The 12,558-nt window shown below is 40.4% G+C and overlaps 1 protein-coding gene and 1 long non-coding RNA gene across 4 annotated transcripts in view; one reads left to right on the top strand and one right to left on the bottom strand.

Moving 5' to 3' along the window:
• Nucleotides 1-12,558, bottom strand: part of LOC117961124 (protein EFR3 homolog B) — a 31,693-nt gene that overhangs the window by 18,027 nt on the left and 1,108 nt on the right. Inside the window, exons 1-2 of one of the 3 annotated variants that reach the window (XM_034899530.1) lie at nucleotides 11,876-12,541; nucleotides 879-955 (exon numbers count right to left, since the gene is read on the bottom strand). In XM_034899530.1, the coding sequence (XP_034755421.1) occupies nucleotides 879-955; nucleotides 11,876-11,960 (162 nt within the window). In that variant the 5' untranslated portion in view covers nucleotides 11,961-12,541. Of the gene's footprint in view, nucleotides 1-878; nucleotides 956-9,842; nucleotides 10,238-11,875; nucleotides 12,542-12,558 lie in introns of those variants that run through there. The other 2 variants (XM_034899532.1, XM_034899531.1) reach the window with 2 other exon arrangements.
• Nucleotides 3,789-12,106, top strand: LOC117961125. Its single transcript, XR_004660327.1, has 3 exons — nucleotides 3,789-3,944; nucleotides 4,372-4,376; nucleotides 12,093-12,106. It is a non-coding gene; the product is annotated as an uncharacterized LOC117961125 (long non-coding RNA).

Raw genomic sequence — 12,558 nt, 5'->3', positions numbered from 1 at the left:
TCAAGTTATTTCAGAGAAAATTGTGCATTCTTCGTTTTTTGTGGAGGGGTACCAACAAATTTGAGCACGTCTGTATTTGTGTACCTGCAGGTGATACATGCAAATAATACAACCTATGTTAAAGAACCTTAACATCAATTATCTGAGAGAACCACTGAAATACAGTAAATGTGTACAAACACACCCACATGCCCCCAAAGTGTGACATCATTGAGTGAATGTTATCAGACAGCTTCATAAACCGTTTTACAAAATTACAAATTAGTAATGGTCTTAGCCACAGCAGCATAGAGCCAAAGTTAAATTCCCTTATTAGGAGCACGTAGCAGGTGTCCATGCACACAACAAAATAGGAAAATGAGGTCTGCGTGTACTACTGTCCAGTGTACTGCAGTTTTGTCCTCAGATCCAATTGCTAAAGTGGGTTACTGCGGTATCAAAAAGGCACTTTTGAAAAGTTTACTCTGCAACAAATCAGCCCCTTCTTCTCCACTCAAATTAATTCTCTTTGAGTCATATGTATCATATCTCAAATGGCAGTAAAGCTGGGGTCTGCAGTTTGATACCAACAGCTTTGAAGAAGATGGAGAAAAAAAAAGAGTCTATTTTCACGTCTTACACTTACTACATCTAAGATATTATCATAACACTGCGTTTATATTTACCGGCCAGGGTTCCCATTCAAGGTGTTTTCATCTGTTTTTTTATTTGTTTAACTGTTTTACAGTTTTTAAAGGTCAATAAATGCAACATCTATAGGAAAGTCAATGAGTAATCCTGTTAAATAAACATGATTTAATTACTGGCCATAAATAATTGTGATTATAATTTTTCCCATAATCAAGCAGCCCCCACACAAAGTTACCAGAGCGTCTCACCTCTGGGTCTTCTGGGAAGATGTTGTCCACCAGTCTCTTGTACCGAGGCCTGAGGGCCCCGCAACAACCACAAACCCCTGAGGAAGACAACAGAAAGAGCGAGATGGTCAATTAGACTTGTGTAGCATGACTGGCACAAATTTAATTAAAACAAAAAGAAAGAAAAATAACAAGTAAACAAGTCTTCTTTTTTTGTCCAGTCTCTGTTGCAGCACCGTTCGTCTGTTCTGTGTCAGTCTGTGTTAATGAAAGAACACAGTGTCGATGTAATAAGATAACTATCTTTCACTTGTTCCAAAGGTTAGACATCCTACATACTGTCGGTGTACAATAATAATTTGAATTTATATAGCGCATTTTACAAACTCAAAGCCGCATAGCCGCAGTAGGTAGTTATTGACAATAATCATTGTCATACAGTCATTCTAAGTAAGCAACTTATTATGACTTCACATTAATATCATACTGCATCACCACAGAGGTAATGATGGAAAAATGAGAGCATGAAAAAGGGAAAAGTGAAATCACCAGTGTCAATACTCGTTTGATGCTACAATTACAATGCCAACCCCACACACACACACACACACACACACACACACACACACACACACACACACACACACACACACACACACACACACACACACACACACACACACACACACACACACACACACACACACACACACACACACACACACACACACACACACACACACACACACACACACACACACACACACACACACACACACACACACACACACACACTTTTTCTGACGTTGCATCGAGAAAGGCAAGCTAGGCAGCAAAGGGAGAGTTGGATTCTGATTGGTTGAAGGAATTCAGCAGTGGTGAGTCATAAAGAGACCCTGGGAGAAGAAAACGAAGAAGAAAAAAAGAGAGACATAACCTCCAAAAACTCTAAATGCATCATTTAACCCTTAATGAAGCTCTGCGTAACAATTATCCTTTCCTGCTTACGCCAAACAAGGATATGAGTTTAGGAGTCACAAAAGAGAATGACAAAAAGTAGGTCAAGTTTAATGAATATTCTGATACTTGAATGAAATGTAGTGTGTAAGAAAAAAAAAAAAAAATCTGCAACCTTCTCTTCTATCCTTCCTTCCTCACTAATTACATCAATTTCCTTCCTTTCTCTAAAATTGTTCCATTATTCATTATTTTACTTTGCTGTTACACCGATTGAAGCATTTGGTGAGGCACTAAAACCCCCTTCTGAGAGCATACTGACCAGACATTTACTAAATTGCCAGCTGCTTAATTGCCTAACCAATACAAATAGATGAGCTGAGCCTAGCTATAACACCACTTTGCAAGACACAGAAAAAGTTTTCTGTGTAGTATTAATATCATAGATATAGAAAAATGGGGGAAAAAGATGTGGACCCAACACAAAATATAATAGGACTGAAACTAACAATACAGATTGATTTTGATTTATTGATGAATGGTTAAGACAAATAGTGAAAAATTCACTAATTCGGCTTTTACAGCTTAAAGTTGCATGTTTTTTTGTCTGACCAACAGTCCAAAAACTACAGATGCTCAGTCGACTATAACATATTAAAGAATTAAAAAAGACCTGCGGATCTTCACATTGGAGAAGCTGGAAACAGCAATAAATTCAACGATTAATCAATTATTCAAACTGTCTCTGGGTCATTATCTGTCGATCCACTAATCGTTTGAGCTCTATGTTATATTGCCCCCATGTCCATCCACTCATAGAGTTTGTGTGACTGTGACTCCATGAAGTGAACTGAGATGATGATTTAAATATGAAATGAACGCACACTTCAAACGTTTAATATTGTTGTTCATTACCAATTTTTAAAATTATTTGAAAACGAAGGACAACAGCGTCTTAAAACAATATTGGTTAGCCCTATGGGTACTGTATGTGTGGAAACCATCTTTTACCCCAAAGCAATGAGGCTCCGAAGGCAATAAAAGGGTGAATGGCTACATTAAATTAGAGCTTTTAGCCAAAAGTCATTCATCTATTTACACACGATGGCAGCAAGCTACCATGCAAGGCGCTGCAATCTGGGAGCGTTGCCCAAGGACAAATTGACATGTGGGCAGGTAGGGTTTAGGTGTCGTTTGGATTTTACCAATTTGCTGATGCTGAACTGGTACTTTTAAAACGATTTTGATTCCTAAACTAATTCTTGAAAAATAAATTATGTAATCACTTAGTTTTTTTTACTAAGAAGAAGAAATATGATCTCTTTTCATAGTTCTTGTCAGAGCACGCGCTGCAGTATTCTGGATCAGATGTAGAGTCTTAAGGGTTTTATTTGAGCATCCTGATAATTATTATAATTTTATAATTACAATAGTCCAACTTGGAAGTAACAAATGCATGGACTAGTTTTCCGGCACCGTTTTGAGACAGGATGTCCCTAATATTGGCAATGTTTCAAAGATGAAAAAGGCTGTTCTTAAAATTTGTTTTAGATGGCCGTTAAAAGGTATATCCTGATCAAAAATAACTCAGATTTCTGACAGTAGTGCTAGAGGCCAGGGCAATACCATCCAGAGTAGGTATATATTTGGATAATGAGGGTCGGAGGGGTTTAGGGCCCAGCACAATAACTTCAGTTTTATCTGAGTTTAACATCAGAAAATTGTAGGTCATCCATGATTTTATATCTATATTGCATGCTTGAAGTTTAGTTAACTAACTGGTTTCATCTGCCTTGGTTGATAGATATAGTCGGGTGTCATCCATGTATCGCGGAAAGTTAATTGAGTGTTTCCTTATAATATTGCCTAGAGGAAGCCTATATAAAAAGTGAATACAATTGGTCCAAGCACTGAGCCTTGTAGAACGCCATGGCTAACTTTAGCGTACCTGGAGGATTTATAGTAAAGATTAACAAATTTACATTGATCAGATAAATATGACTTAAACCAGCTTAGTGGAATTCCTTTAATGCCAACTAAATTTTCCAGTCTCTGTAACAGGATGGTATGGTCAATAGTGTTAAATGCAGCACTATGATCTAGTAAAACAAGAATTGAGACAAGTTCTTTGTTAGAAGGTCGTTAGAAATTTTAACCACTGCTGTCTTTGTGCTACAAGGCTATCTAAATCTTGACTGAAAGTCCTCAAGTAAACTATTGCTATGTAGAAAATAACATAACTGACAGATGACTACCTTCTCAAGGATCTTGGAGGGAAAGGGAAGATTAGATATAGGTCTATAGTTAGCTAAGAACTAGGATCAAGGGAGGTTTTTTTGATAAAAGGTTTATCACAGCTACTTTAAATGATTGTGGTACATAACCTGTTAATAAAGACATATTGATCATATCTAGTAATTAAGTGTTAACCATGGGTAACGCTTAAGTAGCCTCATTGGGATGGGGTCTAAGTGACAGGTATATGGCTTAGCTGAAGAGACCTTTAACATTAGTTGTTGAAGGTCTATTGGATAAAAGCAATCTAAGTATATGTCAGGTCTGGTATGGAGCGCAGAGGGAAAATACGGCATTGTAAAAGTAGGCTACATTTACGATAGCTAGCTAACAGTAAACTACAGAGAATTGGAGCCACAGAGTGAAAATATTTCAGTTGACACATTAAGTGGAACTGAGATGAGAAACCAAAATTTGCGTTCTAATCTGGTCCGATTCCTACCGGTTGCGAAGGAATCGGTTCTATAGTGGAAACGGGTTTCGGTACCCAACCCTATGGACCGAAGGATCAAATCACTAACCCTGGGGCACCCAGATAGCTCAGTTGGTAGAGAGGGTGCCCATATATAGAGGTTTACTCCTCGACGCAGCCGGCCCGGGTTCGAATCCAGCCTGCGGCCTTTTGCTGCATGTCACTCCCCCTCTCTCTCCCCTTTCATATCTTCAACTGTCCTGTCAATTAAAGCGCTAAAATGCTCCAAAAAATCATCTTAAAAAAAAAAATCACTAACCCTGGACAACCAACTCCATCTCCTGTGCCACAGTCACCCTAATAATGCTCCCTCTTCTGGGCTACTTTCCTGCATTCATTAGCCTTCTGGTATGTTATCAGTGACCTACAGCTGGGAGGAGGGCAGTAAGTAGAGGCAGGATGTCCTTGAAAAGCCTTCTTAATAGAGTAAAATGCATATGTAGTGACTTAACTACTTATAAGCCGCTCTGGTTCGAGTCCTCTGTCTGCTCTCTAAAAGTTCTGCTGAACTCTGCAGCAGGAGCATTGCTGGCACTCAGGCTTATCTCTGAGAGTTATGTGTCTATTCATAGTGCTGCTCCTGTCTCCTCTGTTCCTTCAAATACTAATGAGGCCTCTGCAACCAACCCCCCTCCCGTCTACCATCCCTCCATCTCTTCCTACCGCACCAACTCAACCTCCCTCACTACCACCTTCGCTACATTGGCCCGGGGCCGGAGTAAGGAGTCGCCAATAAAAAATTCAAGACGTCCCAAGAGTAGAGAGGAAGAGGTGGAGGACAAAGACTGACACAGGCAGCTCAAGAGAAACAGAGATGCAAGTGTGATGGGGGAGGTGGATTGTGATGCACTGAATGAGTCATAGATTAGTGCTACTTATTGCATCTTCTCTGTCCAGCACAAATCTGTCCTGTCCTCCCTGTCAGCAGTAGAGATAAGAGATTTTTGGGAGTAGAATCATATCATAGAAAAATTGAAAACTGAAAACTGTATTTTTTTGTGCCAAAAATCCACAATCCCCTGTGTGTAGCAATGATTGTGTTATTTCCACTACCGTGGTGCACTGCCAGCATCTGAGATTTCCATATAATTAGTCCATTTCAATACAATTGGTTTTAAGCAAGTTCTATTCATGGGTACTTGTTGTGTGACTGTAAAGTCAGGTAAGGTAGTAGGTTAGTTGCATGCAGTGTTACATTTTTTTTAACTAACTAGAAAAGCAAGTCCTCAAATTTGAGAAGCTGAAACACATGATTTTGTGTGTGCATTTGTGATAAATGACTTAAACGATTAATCAATTATCAGAATTTTACAAGTTGATGAATTGTTTAAACTCTAAAATGCAACTGCATTCATTTTAAACATGAACATAGTCTGCTCCTAACATACTTAGGACTTACAAATGTCCGGCAATACAATGTTTATGTTGGTAATGACTCCAACTTCCTCATTGACACGCCAAGAGAATACTGTATAGCTTTAGCGTTGTGTTGAGTTTGTGTTAAAAAAAAATAAAGAAAAGTTGGTGAGTGTTTCCAGTGTTAGTAATTCTGGGTTAGTGTGGAAAAAGCTAAGAGAGATCAGCAATGTGGGTGGACAAGAATTTGGATGACAGTGGTGAAAAGCGCGCACACACACAGGGGGTCTCACGACATCCACCCACTCTGCATGGCAAGCTGACAACACATTTAGGGGCTGGACAACAAGCGGCACCATACACACTCATACATACACCCACACACAAACACGCTCACATGGAACAATAAATTACTGGTTGTTGGTAGACAAAATTAGACAATAAGGAGAAGGCGGACATCTCTGCAGCCTGGTGCACCAGACTCGGGGAACTTTGGCCTGTGTGATGTCTCTTACTTGTTTCACTGATTGGATGCTAAGCTACACCCCCATGCACAATTAGTTTATGTGTGCATTATGTGTACACCTGTGCCGGGCCTTTCCACCCCTCAAATGACCACAGCATGGAGCCAGCCAATCACAGTGCTATTTTTATCCCTGTAACAATGGGCCGGTACATTAACAGATTATACTCTCCATTTCCTCCAGGATGTCAGCTTAACGTTTCCACATTAGGGTGAGAGCGATAGAGAGAGAAGGAAGAAAAAAACTGTACGCTGAAGTGAGAAAAATGAGGGCAAACAAAAAATGCATTGCTCTGAAAGACGTGGAGACACGGTCGAGTGTTAGTAGGAGTAATGCACATGCCAAATAGTGTGTGCATGGAATATAATACTCAAACTAATTTCACGTGCGCGCGCACACACGCACGCACACGCACACACACACACACACACACAGGGGAGTGCATCTACATAGAAGATGAACTATGATAAACTTTAATCATTTAACGCTTTAATGCTTTACAAACACCAAAGCAAGTAAGCTCTGTGACTAGGCCTACGCTGCTGATGTGATTTTGGAGAGGGAAATTAGGTAGAAATAAGCTGGTTCACTAGCATGACACCACTGTATTCATATAATACTAGACTAAAGTGTATGGCAATGACTGCATGTTGCTTCCTCTAAATTTCAGGTTGTGGTCAACTAGTGGGGCCAGCTCGTTTGATAAATTTATCAGATCTGCACGTCACGCTCATTAGCAACAAACTGTGTATCCAAGAACATTTAAATCAGTGCAAATGACGTTAGATCAGACACAGATTTCTCTTGTAGATTAGTGTTACGTTTCCAGTGTTGCGGCTACAAACCGCGTTTGTTGAGATGGACGGACCCCTTGTTTCTTAAGGCTAACTACAGTATAGTAGCTTTAGCCAGGCTGGTAGCAGCTTTCTGCTTGTTTCTTTAGGCTAACTATATGAGCGTTATCCTGGCTGGTAGAAGCTTTCTGCTTGTTTCTTTAGGCTAACTATATGAGCGTTATCCTGGCTGGTAGAAGCTTTCTGCTTGTTTCTTTAGGCTAGGCGTTATCCTGGCTGGTAGAAGCTTTCTGCTTGTTTCTTTAGGCTAGGCGTTATCCTGGCTGGTAGAAGCTTTCTGCTTGTTTCTTTAGGCTAGGCGTTATCCTGGCTGGTAGAAGCTTTCTGCTTGTTTCTTTAGGCTAGGCGTTATCCTGGCTGGTAGAAGCTTTCTGCTTGTTTCTTTAGGCTAGGCGTTATCCTGGCTGGTAGAAGCTTTCGGGGGGGATGGTCGGGAGACGTAATTATGTTGCATTAATCAGGTGATTTAGTTTGTATTTGCAGCAAACATAAAACACTGACTACTGTAGCTTCACTGGCTACCCATCAAAACTATGCGCCAGATTGCATCAGCGACAGCTGCTGCCTGCGATACTTTTCTACACACGAAGATCCTCACTTCCCATCACAATAACCCCCGTCGGACTAACGTCACATACACACGTTGCCCACATGGCTACCTGTCTTAAAGGGGAAGGGTCGGCCGGTACATTTGCACTTTTCTACTGTATCAAGCAGCAAAAAAGGATTAGCGTCAACATCGCAACGTCCTGCGATGTGACAATCACACATGCGCACATCGCGATGTTGATGCTAAAACACAATATCGTTCAGCCGTAGCCGACAAGAGAAAGTGAATATAGTCCTGCAAGGAGAATATCACACACACTTTGGATGCGTGTGTGTTTGTCTGCAAGAGAGACAGAACCATCAATAAACATTTAGACCTCACCTTCACCCGGGGTCATGCAAAGCACTGGTTTTACAGGCCAGACCCACACCAGCACATATACAAATATACAGAAGCAAACGATCTGTAGCCACCACCATTCTGTGAGTTTATTCCTGTGCATAATACATGACACTTCTTATGACGGGTACAAAGCATGTTGTGTTTCAGGGGTGTTATTACATAAGAGGGAGTGGGGAGAGACAGACCAAGTCCTGCTATTTTTAAATCAGTAAACAAAGATGAACAAATCCTCCTTAAAACAGCAGATTGCACACAGTAAAATGCAATCGCAAAACAAAATCTTCAAATCAGAGAAAACAAGACAAGAAGCGAGTAGAATGTAAGCAAATAGAAGGAGAGGAGGTGAGTATCATAGAGAGGGGACTGACAGCATTAGGGGAACCATGACAAAGAGTAAGAAATGGGAATTCTTGTCACTAAGGCATGCACAATATGACAGCTATTTAAAAGTGTTGCATATATAACTACAACATCAGTCACGACAAGCCCTACACCATTGAAAATGAATGTTCAGGCTATAGATATGCATGTATAGTCAACACACTTTGCAGACGCATATGTACTATATATATATATACATATTTTATTTTGTTCAGACATCAATCCATGTGTGCAAGTCAGATTCAACGTACATGTTTGATCCAGCGTAGGTGGAAGCAAACGTGGCTGGTATAATGTGACCAACATACTGATGTACAGATCCAGCTGCCAACAAATCCTCATAACACAAGGGCAATCCGACACACTATGAATCACAGTCAAATAGGTACAGAAACTGGGCTATGTGGGACTCAAGCCCAGAGAACTATTTCCATACAGTAGCTCACCAGTGCGCTACACAGTGAAGCCTACTGAGCTTGTTCCTCCAGTGTGCAGTGTCTGTTTTGTTTTTCCATTAGCCTACTGACCAAAGCCTTTTTCTATCAATAGTCTACCAACTCAAATCAGACTACATTTTCTGATTGATGCTGATCAACGAGCTATATTTCGTGTCCCCGAAATACCGGCGATTCAGGAAACGCAAATATCAGGAGCCTTTTCTCATTAACTCGCAAAAAAGTACCACACATTTTAACAGTACATACAGCATTCTACGTTTCCTGTTTTCAAGGAAGCAGGATTTTATCATGTGCTACACCCATACTACTGAAGAATCATGAAAACCATTAAGAAATTAAAAAAAAGTAAATGTTTAAAAGTAAACAGTTAGCTGAATATGTTATGTATAGGAAACAATGTTACTACCTTCAATATAACAGAAGCAAACTATTTAATTAAAAAGTGTTGAGACTAAGGTGTCTAGTACCAAAAATAAACATATCCAAAGTGGTGTCTCCTCGGAAGCTGATGCTGTAATTTAATAGAGCAGTATCCTGTTCTAACCAGAGTCCAAGTTCCCATAATGCGCTTTAAGCAGACAAGACACTGTAGTGACAGCTGCAGTCAAGAAAGCAAAGAGAAACCGGGTTTTTAGAATGTCGGAAAACTGGCAGAACGCTGGCTGCTTCACATTACTCGCATGCTTACAACGGAACACACACAGATACACAATGTTAGAGTGTTTATTATTCTTACCGTACATCGATCGTGATGTTGTAGTCGCTCACTACAGACCCTTATGTTTTCTTAATGCAGCTTCAGTGACTTGCACACACACACATACTCACACTCACACACGCACACTACTGTGCCAAGAGGCACTTAAAATCGCACACAGACACACACACACGCACACACACCGCTCACTCTGGTATGAATGCCTGCACGTGTGCTTGTCGCTAAAATGCGCACCGTGATTGGTGCAGAGCCCGGCTGGATGCACTGAATTACACACTCTCCCTGCCGTGCCGACACACACGCACACAAAAGGGGGCTGAAAGACAACGTCAGAGAGAAGCATGCCGTGATGACCTTGGATTTTCCTGTTTCCCTTCTGCAACAGCACTCTTTCTGAAGAGGACAGCTGAGATCTCACATGCAGGAGCAAATAAAACACACCCACCATATGCATCACAGGGATAGAAAGGGAGAAGACCCTCCTTTTCTCCCTCTCTCCACCCCCTGCTCTTTCCCTTTTCTCCATCATTAGCCTTCCCATGCCTCCAGCTTTACTTACTTTCAGTTTCCCCTTTTATGCTTGAATGCAACTTTCCACCACATCTCCTTCCATTTTCAAGCCCAGTACCAAAATACCTATGCAATTATATAACCTTTTTATTATATTTGCTTTTTTATGCAAAACTCTGAAACATATCCCTATTGATTTATTCTCTTTCAGGTTTAATTTTCCAAAACCATAGTGCATAAACACAATGCTGTTTAGCAGCTGGCTCACTCATGACAGCGCTTCTCCCCTGCACATCAATGTACTGATGCATGAGCAAACCGTATAACGCCATGGTTTTATCTACATTACAACACAGCCGTAAAACTGTGACAAACATGAAACCAAATATTATGTTCACATAATTGGCTCTAATGCACAAGATTGTGGGGAAACCATAAAGCGGACAACACTGTAGCTAAAAGCATGTAAATGAGTGCTTGAAAATAGTATGTATGCCTACTTAACCTTTTTGATTCCCATCCTTTATTTTCTTTCCAAAAAAATAATACTTCCAAAACATGGAATGAATTTTCAAGACCGACTCTCAGCATTTAAAAACTCATTTTGGAAACAATCTGAGATAGAACCAGCTTACTAGATGTAGAGAAAGCAAAGATCAATTGTAAAGCTTGGTTTTGCAATTACCAAAAGTGCTCAGTTGATTGAACAAAGATAGAGTGGGCTCCATCAGAACCGGTTCAATTAATTAAAAGATGTTTGTGAATTGTTCTCAGTTGGGCAGCAAATAAATAGATAAAAGATCCAGACATAGCCGTTCATCTGTAGGCTGCATCCTACTACTGCATGGAAATATCATTCATTGCAATTCACTGCAGCTTAGTATTAGTATGCATTAATTGTGATCCTTAAACTCCTTCAGGATAAGTTCATCCCTATGCTTACTGTGAAATATGTTTTCCTTTTTTTTTCGGGTTAAATAACAGGGGTCTTGTGCAATATTTGCTTGAATAATTGTTATAGTTGACAATCAAGCTTTGTTTTCCTCACTCTCGAAGGACAGAAATTCTGGTTGCCGTCTGATCAGCAATATTCTCTGTGGAGCTGTAAGCATCTCTTCCTGATGGAAGAACAAACATTTTTCCTATCCAAAATAAAGCATTTACTAGTGTAAGACTTTATGAATCAGTCAACATTGAGACCCAGAGTGAATATGAATGAAATGTCCCTTTAATCAGTCAACACTGTTTACCAGCAACCTGGGCCAAGCACCAATCACAGCCAGTGTTCATTTTGAGGTTTGCCTACTCAAGTGCTTAATGACCCTCTACAAACTACATAATAATACGATGAATTGATTCCCAAGACAGGAGGAAGCTCAGAGCTGCTCAGAATTTTCTTTTAGGCAACATGACATTTTTGTCGGGCATCATGGAACCATATGGAGAAAAGCAACATTTCAGTAAAATAATTTTCTCTTCCTGCGACTTAGAGACCAAGAAGGAGCCAGAGAGAGAACAGAGGAGGTGGTGTTGTCACTTACCCTTGCCAATGCGATGGTCCAGAATGGTACGACAGTCCAGTGCCAGCCTCTGAGAGGCCGGGACATCAGGCTCAGGCAAGGGCATGGCAGGCAAACAAGCACACAACAGCCCGCAAACACACACACACACACACACACACACACAAACACACACTACTCCTTTTATAGACACAAAAAAACTCCTCACCAAAGCCAAAAACAAATGCAACACAACAAGCAGCAGATTAAAAATCTCTTATTTTCTGGTTATAATATTTCCAATAAACGCTTGAAAAGTAAGCCTACTAATAGTCACAAAAAAATTGAACCGCCATCAAATTCACAACTCTTTGATAGATAAGGTCAATTCTAATTTTACTCACTCACATGCATCCTCAACTCCCCAGCTTGGCTGCAATAAACATTAGACACACGCAAACATACACATTCCCTTAGTCAAGCCTGAACAGAAAGACCATTCCCAACTTCTGTGCAAAGTTTCACACCAACAAACATCCAAATTGACTTAGAGTCCCTGCTGAACACCAGCTTGTATGTCCCGGTCTTTAGGCTTCTTAGTAATTTATCTTGCATAGGAAGATTGGCCGTATTAACGAAGAGATTAGCGATTAGTCCTTATTCAATGGCAGCTCTGCGCTCTGTGTGTGCCTCTCTCATTAATAAACATCTCACTGACACAATGG

The sequence above is a fragment of the Etheostoma cragini genome, chromosome 18, assembly GCF_013103735.1.
Source record: "Etheostoma cragini isolate CJK2018 chromosome 18, CSU_Ecrag_1.0, whole genome shotgun sequence".
Lineage (NCBI taxonomy): Eukaryota > Metazoa > Chordata > Actinopteri > Perciformes > Percidae > Etheostoma > Etheostoma cragini.
The sequence above is the reverse complement of the archived record's forward strand: the minus strand, read 5'-3'. Positions and strand labels throughout refer to the sequence as shown.